General features: G+C 42.1%; 1 protein-coding gene across 3 annotated transcripts in view; it reads right to left on the bottom strand.

Annotated features, from left to right (window-relative positions):
* Window positions 1–22,776, bottom strand: part of LOC138196836 (C-terminal-binding protein 1) — a 30,356-nt gene that overhangs the window by 5,211 nt on the left and 2,369 nt on the right. For 2 of the 3 annotated variants that reach the window (XM_069147213.1, XM_069147215.1), the window contains exons 1-7: window positions 17,502–17,738; window positions 7,086–7,240; window positions 4,542–4,686; window positions 2,900–3,003; window positions 2,376–2,478; window positions 1,619–1,743; window positions 303–392 (exon numbers count right to left, since the gene is read on the bottom strand). In XM_069147213.1, the coding sequence (XP_069003314.1) occupies window positions 303–392; window positions 1,619–1,743; window positions 2,376–2,478; window positions 2,900–3,003; window positions 4,542–4,686; window positions 7,086–7,240; window positions 17,502–17,541 (762 nt within the window). In that variant the 5' untranslated portion in view covers window positions 17,542–17,738. Of the gene's footprint in view, window positions 1–302; window positions 393–1,618; window positions 1,744–2,375; window positions 2,479–2,899; window positions 3,004–4,541; window positions 4,687–7,085; window positions 7,241–17,501; window positions 17,739–22,776 lie in introns of those variants that run through there. The other variant, XM_069147214.1, reaches the window with a different exon arrangement.

Here is a 22,776-nt window from a genome sequence, read left to right as displayed (position 1 = left end):
TTTTCACTGTTCCTTCTCCAGCAAGGTCAGAATATTTGAATAGTAAAAGTCCTTCAGGCTGATGAAGAGCGAGCATCAGTCAGTGGGTGTTCCTTCAGTGGGTGTCGTCATGCTGTGCACGCAGCACAGAACCTCATCAATCTGTAGGTTGGTGGTGGGCTTCCCTGCGCGTCTTTAATATTTATGGCTGTGGGATATAGTCGTTGATGTCAGGATAAATAAATCATTCTCTGCGTGTGTGTGCGTGTGTGTGTGTGTGTGTGCGTGTGTGTGTGTGTGTGCTGGCTGCTGTGTCTCTCAACCTGTTTGATGGTGAAGTCGTTGATCAGGTGGTGGTTGTGTTCGTTGAGGCTGCAGTGCAGAGAGACACAGTCAGAGTGGAAGAGCAGATCCTGAGGAGGAAGAGAGACGGAAGTGACAATCAATCCCAAATCACTGTTTTACTCTTAAAGCTACAGTGCATTACTTTTACGTATAAATTATAACAGTGTAAAGTTCACGCGCAACGCTGATTACGCTTCTCACCGCCAGATCGATCTCTCTGTATTTCACGGTGAACTGAGTTTTTAAATCCGGTGTCTGGTGAGACGTCCCTGCGCTGGCCGGATGAATTGCAAACTGGTGATGCTCAATGAGTTAGCAGGTGCACCGGAGACTTGGTGGTGGTCCAGCAGGCTTACTTCCGGTTTAGTCCTATGCTAACTTTACTGAGGATGAAATAATCGATCATGTGGCTCTTCTAGACTTTCTAAATGTTATCGGACTGAACGTATCGAATTCTGATAGTGTAATGACCTGTTTCGCGGTGGGGGGGGTCGTGACACCTTTTATATAATTTATCCATCACTTTACAGCTGCAACGGTGGCGAACGAGCAGCGGAGCCGAGGACGTGAACCACATGCCGATACTGTTTTTGTAATTACTCTCGCTGGCAGAAGAGGGAGACAAAAGTTCCGCACTGCAGGTTTAATACCGCTGCTTACTTCTTACTTACTTACTGCTTTACCGTTGATTCACTCTGAGACGTAGAGCTAAACGAGTAGAACAGCTGACAGAATCTTGATTTGCTTTTAGTAGTTATAGTTTAGTTTTTTAAACGCTTTCACAATTACCATTAATTAACACAAGAGGGCGTTTCTCCTTTGCCTCAAATGGAAGTCACGGCAGCATACCGACAAATGAGCATTAGTCATGGTGGATAGTGGAGGAAGCTTTTTTTTTTTTCAGCTCAATTTAGCAAAGAGAAAAAGAGACAATGGATTTTTCCTTCGCTGTAAAAAGAGGATTTAGCCGGAATCCATTTAAACGCTTCGCCAGTGATGTGTTCTTATTGGCTAAAATCTGAGTAGGAGTTGAGTGGAAATGGTTTTGAGGAGACAGTCAGATATTGTTGTCATGTGATGAATATTTAGCTTAATAAAAACAGTCAGGTACTAACACATAATCCATTACAATGTTTCCTTTAATTAAGTTTCTGAGTCAAGGAAATTGCTTTGCTTTCAGTTCTTTTATGGCGTCAGCAGCACAGTAATGTGTCTGTTAGCAGTGCCAGGTCTGTCTCTGTGTGTGTGTGTGTGTGTGTGTGTGTGTGTGTGTGTGTGTGTGTGTGTGTGTTACCTGTAGTGTGGTGACCCTTTGTAGTCCCAGCGATCGTTCTACACCATCAGCCAAATATGGGTCATAGAAAATCACATTGAAGCCAAAGGCCTTGGCTCGTAAGGCTACAGCCTGGCCCACCCGACCTAGAAACACATGAACACCCACAGGCGTGGAGTCACACGCACACACACACACACACACACACACATCAGTACACTCGCAGGGGCGTTTAAGCAAACTACACACACACATGAAGGCTTTTGAACAAAATGTAAAAAAAAACAAAATGGTTCCCATTCTTGTGCATTTAATCTTCCCTCTTTTTTTTCCTTTTTTTTTTGGGACTTCCACAAATTACATAATGTTCTGGAAACACACGTTTTTTTTTTTCGTTATTACTGGAAAAAGCTCTCACATTGTACAGGGAAGAGATTTGCATTCTGCCTCTGGTTAATCCGCTTATATTTTATTGGCAGTAACTCCTTGGGAAGCCAATTTAGCTGAGCTATGGACAAAACTTCTCAAAATTAAAATGGAAAAGACCGACAAATGCTTCATGATTAAAAAAAATAAAAAAATAATAAAAAGCTGACTCGTTTCCTCGGCAGCAAACCAGATAGATCGACGTTGTGACCGGCCCGACCAAACGTCACATCTGCTTAACAAGCCACCTGTTCGCGCTGCCATCGCGAGCATGTGAGCACGCGCACCTGAGAATGTAGGTCAGAGCTCTGTGGCGGTATCAGTGACGACTCGTATCTGTGTGGTTTCTCACCGAGCCCTATGAGTCCCAGGGTCTCCCCTCTGATCCTCGCCGCTCCCGACGCCACCTCTCTGATCTGCTCCACGCTCTGAACCCGCGTGCCCTCCCGCAGAGCCTGGCGTGAATAACGATGTTATTATTACACGCCAACAGGAAACGGACAAGAAAAACGCAGCAGTTTAACACGACCCAGCAATAAGTTCATAACGCCGGGACTTAATGCAGCATTTAAATGAGTCTAAATCCTGTTAGATATTGTGATCATTGCTATAAAAACAAGTCTAAATATTGATTTGAGGAACAGATCATTTTACTGTACCTTCTACACTTCACATCAACGTCTTTCAAATACAGCAACGTTCTAAAGAAAATGAAACGTTTACATTTTGCTAATTTGCCAGTAGACAGTTATTAGTAATTGTCGAAACTAAAGTCGCGATGACCGAATGCACACCTCTAAGCAACGCATTCAGAGTGAGCTCATTTAAATCCGAGTCATTTTCCGCCTCTTTCATCGGCCGCACGAGGCTACAAACCTGATGCAGCCAGGTGGTACGTCGGTACAAGGTGAGGATGTGACACAGCGTCGAGTCCGCCGTCTCCTCCACCGAGGCAGCTGGCATATTACACACAGCTATGCCTGTTGGACCAGAGAGCAGATAAGGATTAGTAATAGCTTTTTGGGCCCTTTGAGGGAAGGGGGAACGGAGGGAGGGAAGGAGAGGGGGGCGGGTACGTGAAAAGCTATTTTGGTGGAGAAGAAGAGCAGCCCGAAGGTGCGATGTCAGCAAGTTTTCTCTACGAAACATAAAACGACACTTTCAAACGGCAGAGCCTCTCGGTGGAAGAAGATAGGGGAAGTTGGTCAAGCTCAGGCCGAGATAGGTCACAAACAAACAAAAAAAACACAAAAAAAACAACTTTGGTGAGTTCACTTTTCTCTAGAAATATTGCTGAGTTCTTGCAAACGTGATAGCTCTCATTGGCAGCTAGGAAAATGAACACGTGGCTGTTTGGTCAACCTACTTTGTAAGAAGAATTTAATTAAACCTTTGATTTCTGGCCTAATAGGGCCTCCGTTTACACTGATCATAATTCTGATTACTCAGGAGTTATTATTCTTTTAAAAAGTTAGAATATATGCTATATAAATTGTTAAGTAACTGAAAATAATTTGTGATGGATTAAGACAATTTCATTTAGGATATAATACATAAAAAAAAATTAAAAAAAAATAAAAAAAAGCTTCTTTTTTTTTTTTTTTAAACTTTCTTTACTACTAAAAAAAATAATGCTGAAATGACTTTCCCTGTTTAGATAGGAAGGCCAGTCAGTCATAACAGAGATTGTAATGGTACCACCTCGATACTTTTTGGGGGTTTTCCGTCGGGCAAAAGTGTCAGATAGTAACTGCTACCCGGTGCTACTTTGGTATCATCTCCGTTGAGGTTCAGTGTGAGGTGAGCCGATGCTAAAAGCTGACATGAGACCATGGCAGACCACCGGGTCCGAGAGAATCATCTCGATCACTGCGTGGGTGACACGGGACATCCTGCACAAACTCGCCATTGTTAACTAGCCAAGCTCCTACGACGTTCCTCTGTTTGGTTGTTGACGAAAAGATCCAGCTAGTTTGTGTGTCATGTTGAAGATGATGTAACAATAGTTTCATTTGACGCGGCGCTGAAGGAAAACTATCTGCAGTGGGGGAATAACAAAATCCACAGAAGTAAATGGAGTCGAGAAGAATAGAGCCAGTATCAGCAGTGGAAAAGAGGCTTAATTCACCGGATAATAGATTCACAATGTTAACACCTAAAACAGTTCAGGAAACATCTTCTTTTCGTGATAAAGTGTTACTTTTGAATCTTTTGGCTCATACGTTAAAGAAGCCCAACAAGTAACTTTTGGTGAAACAAACAAGGGTTGTCAATCCTCAATTCTCAAATACATGGAAGTGCACATTCTTGGAAGATGAATCTCCAGCATGAACCTCGCAGTCGTTACGACAACGGACGCCTTGTGGTGAATGTGGCTTTCATGTCGACTCATAAATGGTGTTTGAGGACTACTGACATCATAACAGTTTAGCAGCACAGGTGTCACGAGTGTGCGATCTCTCTTCCCGTGTGTGTGTGTGTGTGTGTGTGTGTGTGTAGTTTCCGTGCGCGTTCGTACCGAGTTCTCCCGCAGATTTGATGTCAATGTTGTCATAACCGCTGCCGATGCGGACGATGATACGCAGAGCTTTGAACTTCTCCAGGTCTTCTCTCATCAGAGTGATGGTGTGGTACATCAGGGCTCCTACAGCTTCATTCAGGACCTGGAAACCAAAAAATAAAACCACACAACACACATTTAGGCAGAGACAAACATCATATCTCGTGTATATTTTCTCAAGAAATGGAGCTTTACTTAACCGTCGGTGCACACGTTTAGAAATAAAACAGAAGTATGGGACGCGCAGAACAAAATGGTTGTGCTTTTTCTAAACGTACACAGCGACACACTGTGAGGGCGAAAGGTAAATGTCAGTTCTTAAGTGTGTGTTTGTGTTGGCATGTCAAAGCTTTGCAGGAAGTGTCAGCAGCCAGAGTTAATCGAGTTCACAATCTCTCTCAGTATCTTGGGTATGGTTGTTTTCCTGGCGGTGCCGTCGATGTCAACCTCATATCCTGTTTTTGAATATAACTTGCCTGCATAGAATAACTGAATTTCCTGAATATTATATACCATGGGAACCAAGCTGCTTCTTTGTTTGTTTTTTAACCACAGCAATCAAGATAAGGTTATCTGCGTTTAGTCAAAACTGTGTAATATGAGCAGAAATCTCATTCAGACGGGATTCTCTTTGACTTCTAATCAGGATAATATCTTATTGTCTTAATTGACAATGAAACATTATGACTCGGAAGCAGATAATTTGACTATCACGTGGAATAGGAATATATGGCTCCATGTGAAAGGTGGTTCGGCATCAGCCGTCACCTTTTAATTGGTTCTCAGTTAATCGTGTGATCTTTTTGCTCATGCTGGCAGCCGCTTCATGTGTATAAGAGAGGATGAAAATGACATGTGGTTCAATTACAGTAAAGAAGCCCTTTTAATTACACAATGAGGTGGCTGCTTACTAGAGAGCCAGAGAGAGAGAGAGAGAGAGAGAGAGTGAGCGAGGGAGAGCCATCTGTTTCTCCCACACTGTGGCCTACTGAGCGTGCTCACAGAGAGAGTGCGCCTGGCAGACACCCAGAACAAGACGTAACCCTGCCAGACATACAAACCCCTTAACAATCCATAGTGGCTGTGGCAGGATCGGAGTCTGACCCACATTTAAAGTTGGCTCTCTGTGCTCTTTATTCTTCTTCACTTACTTCACTGCCTCTATTTCACTTCTCTTTATCTTCGATTTTGTGTCAGCGTGTGCATTCTTTCAATTAATTTAGTGTTGCCCGTCGTTAATGACGGCCCGTATTTTCATTCTCATTTAACTTGGATATCTCAAGTGCTGACACTGCATTCAGGCGATGCTGGTGGACTGGCAAAAAACAGGAAAAGTAAAATTGCGAGCGGTCTTCATTACAAAATGGTTCCGGCCACGCCTGTACGAGCAGTCAAATTATTTCAATTGCCTAAATTAGTGACTTTTATTGTGTTAGCCATTGATGTTGTTGCCATCAACATATGACGATAGTCTGAACGATATGATGGAATATCATGAACATTGCATTAATTGTAATATTTCCAGATCAGAGATCACTTGTCAATCAAAAAGATAGTTAAACATGATTCTGTGTTTAATCACAGATTTCTGAAGGAATGCTTTAAAAGTATTACGTAGAAGACTGTTGCCATCTCTTTTTAAGTTATTAAAGTCAATCTTATTTAGTCCACTGATGTGGAGGACTGAGAAGTGCAGTAACTAGTTGATTAATCCATAAGTAGGTCAGAAGAAAATTAATAAGCATCTATTTAGAATCGATTGATTGTTTCAGACATTTTTAAGTATGGCTGGGCGACGTGAAGAAAATCAAGCATCAACATCTTATTAACCAAATATCTCGATACTGATATTGTCAGTCACATTTTTGATAAATATTAATCAGTAATGTAAATATAAAGACTAAGCAGGTAACAGCTACATCAGTCAAGTAAATTCAAAACAATTATATCTGTACTGTAATGAAGCCTTTAAATCCAGGAAAAGATGAAAATATCCAAATTTATGGTAACATCTAGTCCCATCACAAGATCTATATACTATTTTCTGGTAAAAAAAAAAAAAAAAAAAGAAAAGCCAAATGTTTAATAGTTTGAGATTTTCAAATGTAGAGACTTGACGTTTTCTTTGTCAGTTATGATGGTAAATCAAGTCTCTTTGGGTTTTGGACTGTTGATTGGACAAATCAAGCAATCTGTCACGTTTTGTCTCTGGAAAATTGCGATGAACAATTTTCAAAAAATGTTGACATTTTGTAGACTAAGATTAATTATCAGATTAATTGATAATGAAAGCAATAATTAGTTGCAGCCCCTCCGAAGGGGCTTGGTTGGACCAGAGGCTTCCACTTTATACTTGAATCCCAGAATTCAGTTTATAGAAATATGCAAAACTTTTCCTCAAACTTCATACTAGAGATTTACACATTCAGTTGGAACATTAAAATTCACAAGTCAAGATAAAATGATGTTATAAGAGTTGCATGTGCGCGTGAGGTGTTTTACCTTCTCGTGGATCTCTTGCGTGGACTGAGCGTCGCAAAAGGCCACGGTTGCTACGTCTTTCAGGATGGGCATCTCCACTGTGCAGTCACGCCCGTCCAGCAGTGCCACCAAAGGGCGAGGGTGCATGGGCCCATTCATAATGGGTGGCCTGATGCCTAAACACAAAAAAAGGAAGGAAAAAAAAAAAAATGTCAGATAGGCAGAAAGAAAATGGCAGAAAAGAAAAAAAAATGGAAAGAAAATAGTCTTAAATAGAAATTTAAAACTGAAAATATGCGGTTGCCCCAAGGCACACATGAGCGTGTGCTTCATTTGCATCCCATAATGTTTCTGCCCTGGACTGATGCTTTTGCTATGACAACTGTGACAATAAGCGTGGAGGCAAAAAAAAAAAAAAAGAAATGTCCCATAGCAGCTGTCCGTCTGCTGCGGAGCTAATTCCTGTTGTGTGAGGTCATGTTTCACAGCTGTTTCACTCCTCATAACTTTAAAATATTTTATTGTTTTGGTTTAATTATTACAGACTTTTTTAATAAATTCATGGACTCTGTGAAACAGACAATAATTAGGAAGAGGGATGCGGTGGGTAGGCTGGCAAAAAATAGTGCTGAGTATCAAAGAAAAGAAAATTGCCCTGAAATGTTAGTTTCTGTAGATTAAAAAAAACATTGTACTAATGAGGAGTACCCTTTGGTATTTCATCGCGTTCACATTAATTTAATTAAGTCCTCATATATTCACGGTGAATGTAAAAGCTCGCCCCCCCCCCCCCAGTGGACTGCTGAGAGTGACTCTTGGGAGCTACTTACTCGGAAAAAATGGGGCAGTCTTGACCAGAAAACAGCCGTAATCTCTCGATGATATTTCAGTTGTTTATTATGTAGCAAATCTTGGTTGAAATTGAGTGTCTACTTCTAGATATGCAAGAAAAATGTAAATAGAAAAAACCCCAAGTGTCTCTGAAAATACCAAGCACCAGTAGACAGGGGGGTAAGGAAGTGCAGCAAGAAGTGAGGGACTGAGAAGTGTGTCATGAGAGACAGCCAGTCTCTGAAATCTGTCAATAAGTGAGTAATAGTGAGTGCCTCCTGCAACCTTTGCACAGGATCTTTAATTAAATCACCTCTTCAGATTCAACCAGATCCTGAGAGTGCTGCTGGGCCTGACAGGAGGATAAGTGGCATTTAACAAGGCAGATCTGCGAGATGACCCCCGACTAACAAGAACAGTGGTCGATGGAAATTGCAATTATTCGTTTGACTTAAATATTCAGCCCCGCTGGAATCTTCTCAGATGTCTCGGTTTCTCACTCTCTCCACACTTAACTGAAGGAGTAATCCTTCCACATCACTGTTAGCCATACTGACTGACTGAGAGCCGACACATCTGAAGGACAGACAGATGTAGATTCGGCGGGATATCTAAGGCACTCTGTGTGTGTGTGTGTGTGTGTGTGTGTGTGTGTGAGAGAGAGATTGTGAGAGATTGTGATTCTTTGACATGCGAGGTTTTGACAGCCCTCCGAAACACTGTCTGTCGATGAAATAAGTGCAGAGTTATGCCTGTTTCTGCTGATGCTGACTGTACCCATCGCTCACTCCTGACTTATTTCCCATCTGAGATCTGCAGGCTGACATTTCAAATAATAAAAAAAAAACCTCCTCTGTCATTTTCACTCAAAAATATTCCTCCGTAAACTTTGGAGACTCAGACCTCCAGATGGGTACTCAATTGACCTTCGCCCGGTTGTATGGGCTAACATCACGAGAAAGAAGCACCATCATTGGACCGGTCTTTTAAAAATATAACTAAGGTCTATAGAATATTTTGAATGCCCATGATCCTTTAGAACCAGACTTGTGGACAGAAGTTTGGCAGCTTCAAACCCACAAATTAGCTTGGAAAGTCTGAGAGGAATAATATTCTTCCCTCAGCAGCTATCATTAAGAGGCCCATATGTGGAATCGAAGGAAGAAAAATCCTTGCTGGAGTAATCTTACTCATTGAAATCAGGGCTTTTCAGTGCCCTGCAGTTGTACGTTTGTAATAACTCATCATAATTTATGTGTTTTCTTTAACTTACTTTATATACCATGTAATGCAGTGAATTCACTGTGATTCCCTCAGGCCGATGTTGTAATGTGCCCCTGAGTAGAAGAAATAGCTACTCTAAGTCCCTTATCTCTTTAAATGACAAGACAGTCTTTGGGTTTGGTTACTTGTATGGACTATAACTTATTTTTATCCATGACTATAACATATTATTTTTAGATACTGCTTCTTGTTTCCTTGTAGCGACTTCTATATGTTGATCTGTTGCCTCTGAGTAATGCCTGAACTTTTCTGAGTAATGCCTGAACTTTGCCTGTGACTTTTAAAGTTGTCTTTATGGGCTGGGTAAGCTGCAAGTGAATTGCCCTTCTTGGGATCAAAAGATAGTCTGAATCTGAATCCTAATATAGATTTGTACCTCATTCAGTGAGTTCACGTTTCCCAGAATGCCTTTTACCAATATTGAGAGAAAAAAAAGTGCGTAAATAACGTGTTGAATAGAACTTTTAAAATGATTTTGAGTGACAGACAGCTAAGACATTCAGCGTTGACATTTTAATTACTTAAGCTTTGACAGCTTTTAGAAATCACCGTTCATGTGCTGGATAGGGGTCGGCGTACAATATCGCATCAACTACATTTAGACAGATACTAGTCGCTGTGTTTTTTTCCCCTCCGTTTGCTCCACCTGAGCCGCACTGTGACTCGGAGGTGAGAACTGTGTTCCACCGGGCAGCTCCCAAGAGCGAATAAGTGTAAGTGTGTGAATAAGGAGGCAGGGCGACACTGCATGGAAAAAAAAAAAACAACAACACGCAATACATTTTCCCCTGACAAATGTCGAGGGATGATCGTCCTTTTCTGCTCTTGTGGAAAGTAAGTAGGTTGTTAGACTAGACTATGGTGGTTTTATTTGTACACAGACTCTCAGCAGCTTTCTCGGGTTGTCTACGGAGACAGTGTGCACGCATGGGGAGATAATGTACGCGCCGATGACATGCATCTCAGCTTCATGTTTCAGTGTGCTGTGACAGAAAATAAGCCTTCAGAATCTGTACTCGGAGAACAGAAACGCACACTCCGTTTTCAGTCTGGGTTATAGTGTACTTGTAGTTTTAAAATTTGAGGATTTGAAAAAGCACGGGTTTCTACGGCTCAGGGAATATCAGGGAATTCTAAAATCTCTTTTTCCAGACGGAGAAAGTGACAATTTGATCATTTGTTGGGCCACGTCATGGAATATCACCGAATTGTTTTTTTTTGCATGTTTAAACTTTAGTTGGCATTTATCAAAATGTCATATTTTCCATATATGTAACTATGATATTAGTTATCTTGTCAACGTGTATGTTTGATAGCATTACTGGTCACTGACAGAAATTGAAATTGTAGTTGAATCAGCACATCAGAATATAGTTCGAGCCATTTTAATGTGACCTTTTGGAGTTAAAATCAGTCATATTTTCCAGAAACAGAAGCGCGACCACATGTTGTTTCAGTTCTGGTTCAGTTTCCGTTCTCCCGCAAACAAGCTTTCCGGCTTAATTCTCACATTAGCAACTTGGAAACTTATCTGAAAAATGTCAGGTACATCAGTAAAGTCCTGGTTTCTACCCCAGTTTTGCTCCCAACGTATTATAGCTCTGACAACTTGCCTCATTTGAACCGAAGATAAAAGCACTTTCTCACTGATGAAACCAAATTGAGGGTTAAAAGGTCGTTGTTGTTTTTTTGCAGCACTCAGAAGCTGCGCCGAAGCAAAGACAGCTCACAACTTAAGACGGCTCACAACTTAGCACAGCCCATCGCTCGATTTCTGTATTGTCTCTTTATCTGCATTGTCAAATTAGAGCATGAAACCTGATCTGACGAAGCAGACCCGCAGCGCGCCGAGACCAATAAGGTGAAACTCGAATCCTACTCACAACGCCTTATGTGGCCTGGTAAAACATTAGCTTTCCCTAATAAGATTTGCCCAAAGGCCATTGCACTTGCACATCAATACAAAATCTATGATGCATATCTGCGAAATTGGAATTCAGCAACAGCGAAAATGACTCCCGAGTCTTCGACGCGGCCTTCATTGCGACCCGGACACATTTGCCTGTAAGGTGCTGCACCGCGCAGTTGCTTTTTTTTTTTTTTTTTTGGCCGACAGACAACAAATCTTTCACAAGATTTCATTTGAGTAGAAACACCAGGGAGCAGAGAGTGATTCAAAAATAGCTCGTGTGATTAAACGGACATGATCTTCACGTCACGAAGTAATGAAAGCTGGTTGTGGCGGTCGGGGTTTGTGCAGCGGAGTGGCGATTTTGGAAAGTAACAGAGATTCCAGACATTTTCTCCGGCTCACGCTTGGTCGGACTGAGGGAGGAAATAGCTCTCATTCCAGCACCATGCATGACCTTGGGAGGACCAGCGCTACTGACTGCTGAGTAGTACTATGTGATAAAACACTGCTCTATTCACTCTCTCCGTCTCATCCCCCCTCCACACACACACACACACACACACACACACACCACGGCACTACACTGTAAATATTAATCCACAAACTCAAACGTCCATTACTTCCCGGTCTCTTTTACTAAATGTATTCTCCTCGCTTTCTCGTCGCATTAAACACTCATTAGATCCTTCATTATATTAAATAACTGCCCGGACTTTTCTCTCTGTTCCTAAACTCTAAAACATTCATCCATGTCTTCCATCTCTTTCCTCCCGCTCTCATTATATTAAATAGTACAGTACTTTCTCTCTCTCTCTACCCCCCACAGCCCCGGGGTTGGGTGACTGCCGGGAGCTTTCCACACTGCAAACAGGCCTCTTGACAGCCAACGGGGGCCGCAGCCTCGGCTCCGCTCGTGTTTTTCCATCCAGCATTTTCTCTGCAGCCACACTTTGATTCAGATTAACTACTAAGAATGATAGACATTTTGGAGGCAACGCGGCAATGCAGTAGCAGTGATTCGCAGCCAAGGAAACATTAAGAGATGAAAGCAGAAAGTTTTGTTGATCGTTTGCTTAAAAGCTGTCCCTATTTGTACAGTAACAGTTGAGCTTGTGTAGTTTGTCCTCGGCTAAATGACATCCCAGACATAGAAATTTGCATCCTGCGCAAAATCTGTGAGCAGACCAAAAATGATGGTAACGCCGTCTGACTGACATTTTAGAGATGGAAAAAGCATCTGCCAGTGACTGCAGGGACCGCATGAGAGCCAGTGGGAAAGCCCTGCAGCCCAGTCTGGATCCAGCTGCCACTGACCAGCTCACAAGAACAGCTGGATTTTTTTTATTTTTTTTTGTCCCCGAGGAAGGAGACGGTGTTTTCAGACTGTCAGTCAACAAAGACAATAAAAAAAGATCAGCTACTTTCATGCGTTTTTTAAATGCACGGGTCACCGGGAAGTGGGCCGGCTGGGATAGAGAGCGATCTGCCAAAACAAGCTGCGAGGCCCCGGTCTGACCGCAACAACACACTCTTATAATGATGGGTTCACATTTACAGAGCATTCATGGGTGTACTTCAGTATAACAAACTCTCAACCCTAAAAACTTAAACCTAAAGCTGAAATCATGTGTTGATTAAATTATTTAGTTAAAAGATCAAGTTAAGAATGAATTTATTTTTCAAGCAAAACTAATTTCAGTTCATCAGTTATTCGAATTTTCTTTTTCTTTTTTTTTTATAGGAAATTTAAATTTGGATTTTTGACTGTTGGTCAGACAAAATAAGACGCCATCTTGGACTGTGTGATTGGGATTGATGATAAAAAGAGCTAAAATTATAATCTGTTAGTCGATTGAAAGCAAATTATTGGCAGAGATTTTAATAAACAGTAGAATCATTTAAGCCATTTGTTTATGAATAATATCCAATATTTTCTAGTTCCAGCTTCTACAATGTGATGATTTGCTACTTTGCTCATTGCCCATTTAAAATCTTTGATTTTTCGACGATTGGCCCGACAGAAAAAGACATTTGAAGACGTCAACTTAAGACGATTTTCTGACATTTTTGGACAAAATTATTCATCGAACAATCGAGAAAACAATTGGCCAATTAATTGAGAACAAAAATAGGAGTCTTTTTTCATCATTCAACAGTCATCTTTTTTGTATATATTGGGTTCAAAATTACACTTGTCACCCATAAACACCTCTAAACTTCACAGAAATCTCAGACAGTCCTTTCAGATATATTACGATCAAAGCGAACACCCATTGTATTTATTCAAATTATTGCCAAACATACCAACACAAGTGGCAGCTGCTGTTGAGTATTTCCTTCATTTCACCCCTTTCGAACTGAACTGAAAGTGAACGCCGGCAGACGACATGTTCACATGTCAGCTGCAGTGTTTGTATTTCTGACCGAGCATGGGAAAGAAAAAGGTGTGTGTGTGTGTGTGTGTGTGTTTGTAGGTGGGGGGGGGGGGGGGGGGAGACACTGCTGTCGGCACCTGTGATCAGCCGGCCGCCTGCGACCGTAACAACCGACTGATCGAGCCCCAGCGGGGCTGATTTATACCGTCACGGGCTCTTGTGGCATGCGGCAACACGGCGTGGTTTAAAAGCTCCTACATCCACGTCTTTCACCCCCCTCAGTGTTGATCTCCACCATCCCTTCATCTGCTATTGCCTCGTTTTTAGATCTCCATCGCTCATTTCAGTCTCACTCCCCCAGGCTTTCTTTACCCCCACCCCCCCAACCCCCCCTTTGCCATTTCCTTTTCTTTCTTTCTTTTTTTTTTTTTCCTCCCCACCCCTCCTGTCCCGTCCAGCTCTCCCGCAACGAGGATAGCCGTGTTTCATATCATCACCGCGTTGCTATGCTTAAAAAAAAAAACGCCTGAATACCCAGGTACAAAGTATTTCGAGGTGGGGGGGGGGGCTTTCTGCCGTCTCTGCTTTACCCACACTTCAGCTGCCAGTGAGGAAAGAGCAGAAGACAGGCATATTCCTCCCTCACACACATATATATACACCCCCCCCCCCTCCCCACACATGCAGAAATACAGGTGCACACTCAGCACGCCAATCCATGCTTGTTGACATGAGTAATGTACGGTGATATACGACTCATACAAGGACTTACACACAGAAATTATCACCATGCAGGTCTCACACACACACACACAGACACACACACGTACCCACAAGGTCCTCACGATAGTGTCAGCAATGCAATTCAGGTTTGTCAGCTTTTTGTTCCCATTATAAAAGACACCAGCAGCAAAACAGACAAGGAGATGCAACAACATTTGGCAGCAGCTCAGTTAGAGACACCCACGTTTTTAATCGTTACACTATTAAAACGGCCTGTGCATATTTACCGACTTCTCAATGTATAGAAATAGGAGGCAAATGGAGAGCAGTTATGGTCTGAAAGCGCAATTTTCAGCCTTATAGTATAAATACTGCAGAGGTCTGGATCAATGGATCAATAGATCAATAAAGCTGTACAGTGGGACTGTTGCAGCCCCCCACACAACCCTGCACTGAATCAGAAAGTGACAGTAACTGAAATACAGGACAGCAGGCTGGACATGCAGCTTTTCCTTGAATTCTATCGAAAACTATGTTTATTTCACAGCTGTGACATAAATATTGCTCCGTCTGTAGATCTCTGAGATTGAAAACTATTCTCAGTATCCAGACCGTGGTGCGCGTCACCAGTTGGCCCGGCTGATTTACAGACTGTCACAAATTAGAAACAAAAACAGGGTTAGGCCTTAACAATGCTTGCACTACAGGAAATACTACATTTAAACACAGGCTGTAACTGGATTATTGTGTGGCAGCCACCTCGTGAAATTGGATTAATATGCAGGGGGAAAAAAAAATCCTAATCACATTTCAATTGGATTGGGGTCAGTTTGGATATTCGGGGTGTAAATGTGCTGTCCAAATGGATTATTAAAGCTATGAGGTGTTTATTGTATTTAGATTAAGGGCTTCCAAACTGGAAAAGTTGAATTCCACATGACAAGTCAACATGGCTTATCTTTCATCAAAATGTACAGTGTTGAATTTGAAAAAAAATGAGACAACCAAAGTTAGTGTTTTTAAAACACTGGTCACCAACTGAAGTTGCAACACGAGCCTTTTTTTGTTTTGCTTGTACCAGCTTGCAGCCACCAACTCAGCCTTTTCAATCAATTCAAGGTTGTACTTTAGACAGACTCATCTGACTATGTTGACATATACTCGGCTAATTAGTGCTTTGAATTAAGTCTGCGTAGTTGAATTACAGCCTTTTGGGGATGTCGCACTGTAGGCCTGTTATTTTTTTCTGTACATGCTAGCGCTGTTATTTAGCCACCACTCTACACTGTCAGCATTTTTGAAAAAAATACATAGGTTTTTCTCAAAGTTGTTAAATCTAACTATCAAGTACACTATGCTATGTTCAACAGTGGCCAGACTTTCAGATAATAGCTGCTTGATCTTTGACTGTTGCTTCCCTTTTTAGCTCAAGCATTTTTCTTGTACGCATTAGACATAATAGACCAAACCTTTTCATGCTTCATTCTATTTGCTGAGCACTTTATAGGTTTCTAAATGCTGTAAATTATGCCTACCACGCTTTCTGTTTTTATATATTGCTGCTATGCAGTATAAAATTCAGTGTACGTGTTTTCACACACTGTGCAGTGGCAGTGGAGTCTCTATGTCAACATTCCCAACTAGGATCTGCAGTGACTTGTAATCTAATAGCACTTTGAAGTGACATTTGGCTAAGCTGACAACAAGTCGCCACATGAGCAGTTTCCTTGATTTTGTCATTTGACATAACGAAGTGTCCACATGGAGCCTCCTGGTGGGAAACTGCCGGGAGCTATTAAGCTCAATCACGTTTGGTCTTTACCTCGTAATTGGCCTGTAAGATAATGGTATCAAAAACACCAAGCAAATTAGGTCTTCAAATAAACTATGCGACCACATTTTGGTCTTTTGTCCAGCAAATATGTTCTACAAGATGCCCGGGAGGTGACGGGCATGTGTCTGTGTCACCGATCTAGGCCTCCATAATCAGATCAGACGCGGCCCAACACGCAGATCAGAAAAGATGAATCAGTGCATCTATCAGTCACCAGGAACGACAGACGGATTTTAAAAGCAGCCCTTGAGGGATCAATGATCTCCAGCGTGTGCCGAAACAAATACCGACGACCAGATCAGTGTCACGATCATTGACTGGTGGAGATTTGTGCGCGGGCATCTTAAGAGGGCAGCTCCCCCTGAACCATAATTCACAGTCGTTATTCTTGTGACCTTGGACTCTCAAGCTGTTAAAACGGATATGGAGAAGATCTCTCCCGGGGCGGGGGGGGGGGGGGGGGGGGGTGTAGGAGAGAGAGAGGGGGGGGGGGGGGGCAAAAGAATAAATAAATAAAATCAGAGCTACAACTTTAATCTTTGATGTCATCAAGAGATACAGCCCGCAGCCTGTTGATGACATCACAAATCCCAATCTCTGGTTTCTTTTTGGGAGAAATGGCTTCACAAATCCAGATTTCAGGTGACCACAGATGTAATAATTCAGCCTGAGGGCGGATGATCATTTATCCTCACACCCTCCTCCTCCTCCTCCTGCTCCTGCTGCTCTACACCCGACCACCACACACACCACACACACACACACACACACACACACCACCCTTTCTTATTCCCAACAGCCCTACCTTGATCCCATTTTCTAGAACAGTCTCCTCCAGCCCCTCTCGTGAGGTGCATCGATCACCTGTGTTTGTGAATCCGGCATGCTTGGCATGCGTGTTTATACTTGAATATGTGTGCCACTTGACTTCCCTTTTATGCGTGTTTAAGTGTGCATGCACGCTTCAGCGAAAGGCAAACCGTCTCTCCATAAAAGAAGCAGTATGAAAAGGGAAATATGTGTCATGTCCTTGCTGGCCCCTCAAAGGAGAGAGAGATCTATTTCTGTCGCCACAAACGGAGGTGTTCAAGCAGCCTTCAATAGCAGAGATTTGCCTTTTCACACACACACACACACACACATAGACACACACACACACACACACACACACACACAGAAAGAGAGCGCTTTAGAGAAAAGGCTAACCAGTCTTGTGTGCCGAGAGAGGCTGAGCTGAGCGATATAAAAAAAAAAAAAAAAAAAAAGATAATAGAGTGAGAGAGAATTAAGAAGAGAAAGAGGAGGAGACGGAAAAAGGGAGAGGAAGAGAGAGAAGGGGGGGGGAGGGGAGGAAGAAGGCAGAATAATGTACACTGAGTTCACAAATATTGGCACACACACACACACACACACACACACACACACACACACACACACAAACGCAGTTCCCAGATTAAAGCAGAGTGCTAGTTGTTTACCTAGAGGCATGCCTTTGTTGAGGAGATGTGAGCTTCCCATGGTGTGTTCCCCAGCCGGCCAGCACACAACACAAACCTTACAGTCTTCACACAGCAGACATGAACAGGAATCCAGTCAGCATATGGCGGCTGTGGCCAGCTACCTCGCTTCCCTTAGTCCTTCTCCCAGCCCCTTAGTGACAAGCATACACATGTGCTCCCCCTCTTTTTTTTTTTTTTTTTTTCTCTCTCTCTCTCTCTTTCATCTCCCCTCCCTTCCGTCCCCTTCACTCTCTATCTGTCTTACCCCTCCCCTCCCTTCCTCCCTTCCTCCCTCCCTCCCTCCCTTCTCTAACTACCTCCCTCCCCTTCCTTTCTCACTTTCTATCACACAAAATCTCTGTCTTTCCGTCTCTTTGTCACTAAAAAAAAAAAAAAAAAAAAAAAATAGTGCACATGCAGAATACAAGAACTGCTGTATTTATGGGAGCGGGAGGGCATGAGAGTGTAAAAGAGACAGCGGGGGGGGGGGGGGGGGGGGGGGGGGGGGGGGGGACAGAGCACTGTGTGTGTGTGTGTGTGTGTGTGTGTGTGTGTGTGTGTGAGAGAGTGTGTGAAAGAGAGCAGGAATGGGGAGGAGCTAAAGCCGGCCAAAATTCATCTTTTGTTTCCTGAAAGACGACAAGGAGAGAGAAAAAAAAAGAAAATGAGTTATGCAATTACAAGGCTGTAGCAAGAGAGGAAAAACTAGTTCCTTCTAATAACCAGGAACATAATTACAAAACTCATAAAACTTCATAATGAAGAACAGGCTACAACTATAATTCAGCTTGTGTTTTCAATAAATAATGACAAATGTAAACGCTTTACTTCAAAAGTTTGATCCAGCAGTTACAAATTTGCTTCTGACATCCAAGTGTGTGGGCTGTCTTTGAGGACATTCAAACTTAAAAACATAGTCATTTTAATTTTTAATGATCCTTCAAATTCACAGTTAGAGAATACAAGCTGTATTTATTTATCTTTATTTTTTATTTTTTTTATTTTATTTGTTTGTGTACATAGTCTCTGTGTGTGTATTGATTATTTTATCGCTCTTATTTTTTTCAAAAATATATTTTTTTTTATCTATCTTATTTAGTTTATACGCATTTGTAAATTTGTTCATACAGTGTACATGCTGTTGTGACGACTAAATTTCCCCCACTGTGGGATTAATAAAGTCTAATTTATTTATCTATCTAAAATAATATTTCGAATTTTTACATTAATTTCCATAACTAATTCACAATTTCTACGTCAATAAATATATAAAGTATTCACACCCCATTTTTCAACACATAAAAATGCTATTAATGGAAACAGGTGTTATAAAAAAAAATGTAATTCTAGGTTATATCAAATGTGATATTATACTCAACTTATACTGCTTAGTGATATCATTATAATGCAAAGCATGTAAACCACTTATTATTAATATTGTCATTGTTAGAAAATATGTTAATTATCATTTGTGGTGTCTTCGAATTGTCTCGTCTGGTAACTTTCATGGTCTGAACATATTCAAATAAAACCTTTTTGTGGTTTAAACATTCAAAATACTGTGCTCTGTATTAAATGTTTAATATATTTACTATTGAAAGGGAAACCAACTTTTGGACTTTAAACTACTGACTCTGGCCTAAAAAATGTTATCAGTTATGTTAATTTACCTTCATAAAACAAATAAACAAAATGAAATGAATAAGTTAAAATTTGTATTGTTTTTATGAGAACATTCAACTGGTTAAAAAAAAAAAAAAAAGTCAAATATTTGTTTAATATTGATATTTTCTTTACAAACTGACAAGTGCCAGAACTGTCACTAAAGAAAAAGTCTTAATCATCCATTTGTCTTTTGCTTTAACAAAAAAGTAACATGTTTCATTTTACTTTTCTACTTTGCAGCAGATAACACTTTCTCATATTTGTCCAAGACCTCAAATATTTTCTTCTTATTTTCCATAAACATGTGCTGTTAAATGTTGAACATTAACAGTAGAACCAAAAGAAAACAGGATAACCTTGCAGATGTTCGAGAACGGGCTTTCTCCCTTTACTGCTGTATTGTAGTATAATTGTGCCTCTGATGAGCAGGTAAATATCCAGGCAGCAGATTGTGTTTTTAAATCAGCTACTTTTTTTCTCTGTGCTACAGTTGGTAATCACATTAGTCTGTAAAACTTTCCGGCCCTGCTGCTTTGGTCTGCACCCGGCACACCTGCCCATTCTTCTTCTTTTCCATTAATGTTGCTGTTACAGCTTCTCTCATATACACGTGGCTAATCGCGGTGATATAAGCAGCATCAGACGCCCTCCTAACTGCCGTGGTCTAACCTAGTTTAACAGCAATGATGATTACATCACATCCTGACTATTGGTAAATGTCACAGGCAGCCAGTGGGCGAGTTGTTAAATTACAAAAAAACAAAACAACAAAAAAAAAAGAGACAGAGGGTCGGAGGAAGCATTGTTTTTAACACGGTTGGTAGGCTGACGCAGGACCTTTGTTTTATGTTAACCACCCCTTCCCCCCCCCCACCTCCCCCTGTCACTGCTGTCAGTCACTGCGGGGCTCTTTGAATGAAAATGAGCTGCATGCTCCTCTTGTTGTTGTTTTTTTGCCTCATTCAGACTGTAGAGCAGGTCTATACATAGGAACTGTAGCTCTGGGCCTCTGCTCTTTCTTTGGTCAAATAGTACAAATGGAATTATTAAGCCTCTCTTCTGCACCTGGCAGGTTTGTCACCATCTCATATCTGACTCACGACGGCCCCCCGAGTCAGACAGCAGAGAGCTGATGGGGAATTATGCCTCATCAAAAGTGGGCAAGTGCACATACTGTGTAGTAAAAGGATCAAAACACAATTACATGTGGCTCATACTGACACTGCTGCCAACTGCAGTGCTGCACCTGACTCCAGATGTGCTCATTGACTAATGTCCACAGCAGACGGGGAAGTCCCGGCAGGACGAGACAGGACTTATTCATTTCTCAAATCAGATACATGCAGTCCTAAAGAGCACTTATATGACTGGGTTGTTTTTTTTTTTAACAGTTGCAGGTGGGTGCACATTAGTCAACGAGAATCTCAACCTTAACACAACTAACATCAAAAGCAAAGGGCATCTTTTTGGTCACAAACCTGACATAAAACAGATTTCTCTCCTGGCCTGATTCATTTCTAGATACACACCTTAACGCCCACTTCACACTCAGATCGTGGCAGTTACTGTGAACAGACCTGTAACCTCTCCCTGACTTGTAAAAACACAGTGACACATTCCTCTCTTCTTTTTTTTTTTCCCTAGGCACCAAAAAAAAACAGTCCAACAAAAACTGATTATGATCATATCGGAGGCAAGAAGGAGCTCCCGTGCTGAAGCATAAATTGCATTCACGTCGCAACAGCTACTTTGATAATTTGCTGTGGGATTAGGAGATTTGTGAGGGGTAATAAACTGAATTTTACATTGAATAAACTATCAGCCACTTGCTGTTTGAAGAAGTACTCGAGCCGTTTAATGTTACGGTGTAACAACCGTGATTTATCGAACTCAACCAATCTGCCAGTTAAGTAGCTAAAATGATTAAGATCTTAATCAACAAATATCTCTGACACTACTTTTGTCATCCCACCACCACACGGATATTACCCCTATAAGGTCAGCATTTAATAATATAACAATTCCAGTTGCCTCCAGTACAAAGAATGTGTTAGGTGGTTCAGTCCTTGGGCCAAATTCAATCTGACAACCTGGTGTCAACTATGCGAGAAGCTACATTTATCTTGTTGCTGACACCAATGGCGGCCACTCCAAGTACCTCTTACATGCAAGACACAGATATTCCCCAGGAGAGAGAAGAAACAGGAAATATATTCGGAGCTTCGAAATGAGGGCAGAGAGGGGAGAAGACAGGGCCGGGACATGATATCAGAGACAGAGAAATAACAAATGCTCCTAAGAATAAAGGAACAAAGAAACGACTGGTTAAAACTTTTATGATTTTACCACCTAACGTGGTGTTGATTTAATTTCAGCAGTGATTTAATGTGTGGATATTAAACAGTTACCTCGGCTTATCACTCCATACCCACTGTTTGCTGTTCTTCCCTCCCTCTCACTCCTCCCCCTCTCTCCTTATCTACCTTCACCTCTCCCCCCCTCCTCCCTCTCTCTTCACCTCCTGCTCTTCTGTCTGACCAGCTTGCTGTCAGTCTTCTTCCTTCGCTCCCACTTTCTATCTCGATCTCATTCACACTCCATCAACCCCCCCCCCCCCCCCACCTCCCCTCCACCCCCACCCCATATCTCAGGCTTTCTCACCATACATCTCCACCCCCCCCGCACTCCCCCTTCTCTCTCTCTGTAGTCACTGCAGCGTGTCTAATGGTTCGGCTCCTTCTCAGCAGATCCACCACAAGGAGGCCAGGCGAGCAGCGGGCCCGGCTAACGCCTCCCCACCACTGGCCTTATCAAGAGTGACAGCTGACTAGACCCAGAGCTATCGCTGGCACACATGCGCGCACCCACACACACACACACACACACACACACACACACACACAAAATTACAAAGATACAGGCCTGCACGTGCACAACGATACAAGTGTAATAGATGCCCTCACACAAAAGCAGCCGCGAGCAAAACAGACATACCGACATACTGTTTGATGCAAAATAATGCTGCTGCAAAGAGGCCTGTGTACACACACACACACACACACACACACACGCACACACACACACAAAGATGCTTGGATGTACTCACACACACAACTAAATGCACACATACTGTAGCTACAAACGCCCTCTACCTATCGCAAAAGGAGCAGATGCAGACACATATGAGCACACACGTGGAAAGAAAATTGGATTTATAGATACTGACAGCGAGCTGCAGAACAATGTGGACGCCTCTACAGAGGAGAGCGCAGAGACTGCAGAAAGTAGCAATCTAATCTACTGTAGGCGGAGATACTGTGCGTACCGCAGGCGTCAAGAGTCTAACTGCCATGTGGAAGAAGAAGGAGTGGAGGGAGAAGAGGGAAAGGAGGTCGAATAGGCGGCACCGACAGGAGAGATGAAGGGATGGTCAGATTTGCTGGAAAGAAAAGTGAAAGGAAGGTAGATGAGAGGTGAGGAGAAGGGAAGAGCAGAGGAGAAGGATAGGGATGAAGAAGGAGGACGGAAAGTAAAAGGGAAAAGGAGAAGTAGTAAAGGAAGTGGAGTCATTAGTATCGCTGACATGTGG

Source organism: Embiotoca jacksoni, unplaced genomic scaffold, assembly GCF_022577435.1.
Source record: "Embiotoca jacksoni isolate LCO1_2020_lvr unplaced genomic scaffold, fEmbJac1.0.p SCAF_135, whole genome shotgun sequence".
Taxonomy (NCBI): Eukaryota; Metazoa; Chordata; class Actinopteri; family Embiotocidae; genus Embiotoca; species Embiotoca jacksoni.
This window is presented reverse-complemented; position numbering and strand designations above follow the sequence as displayed.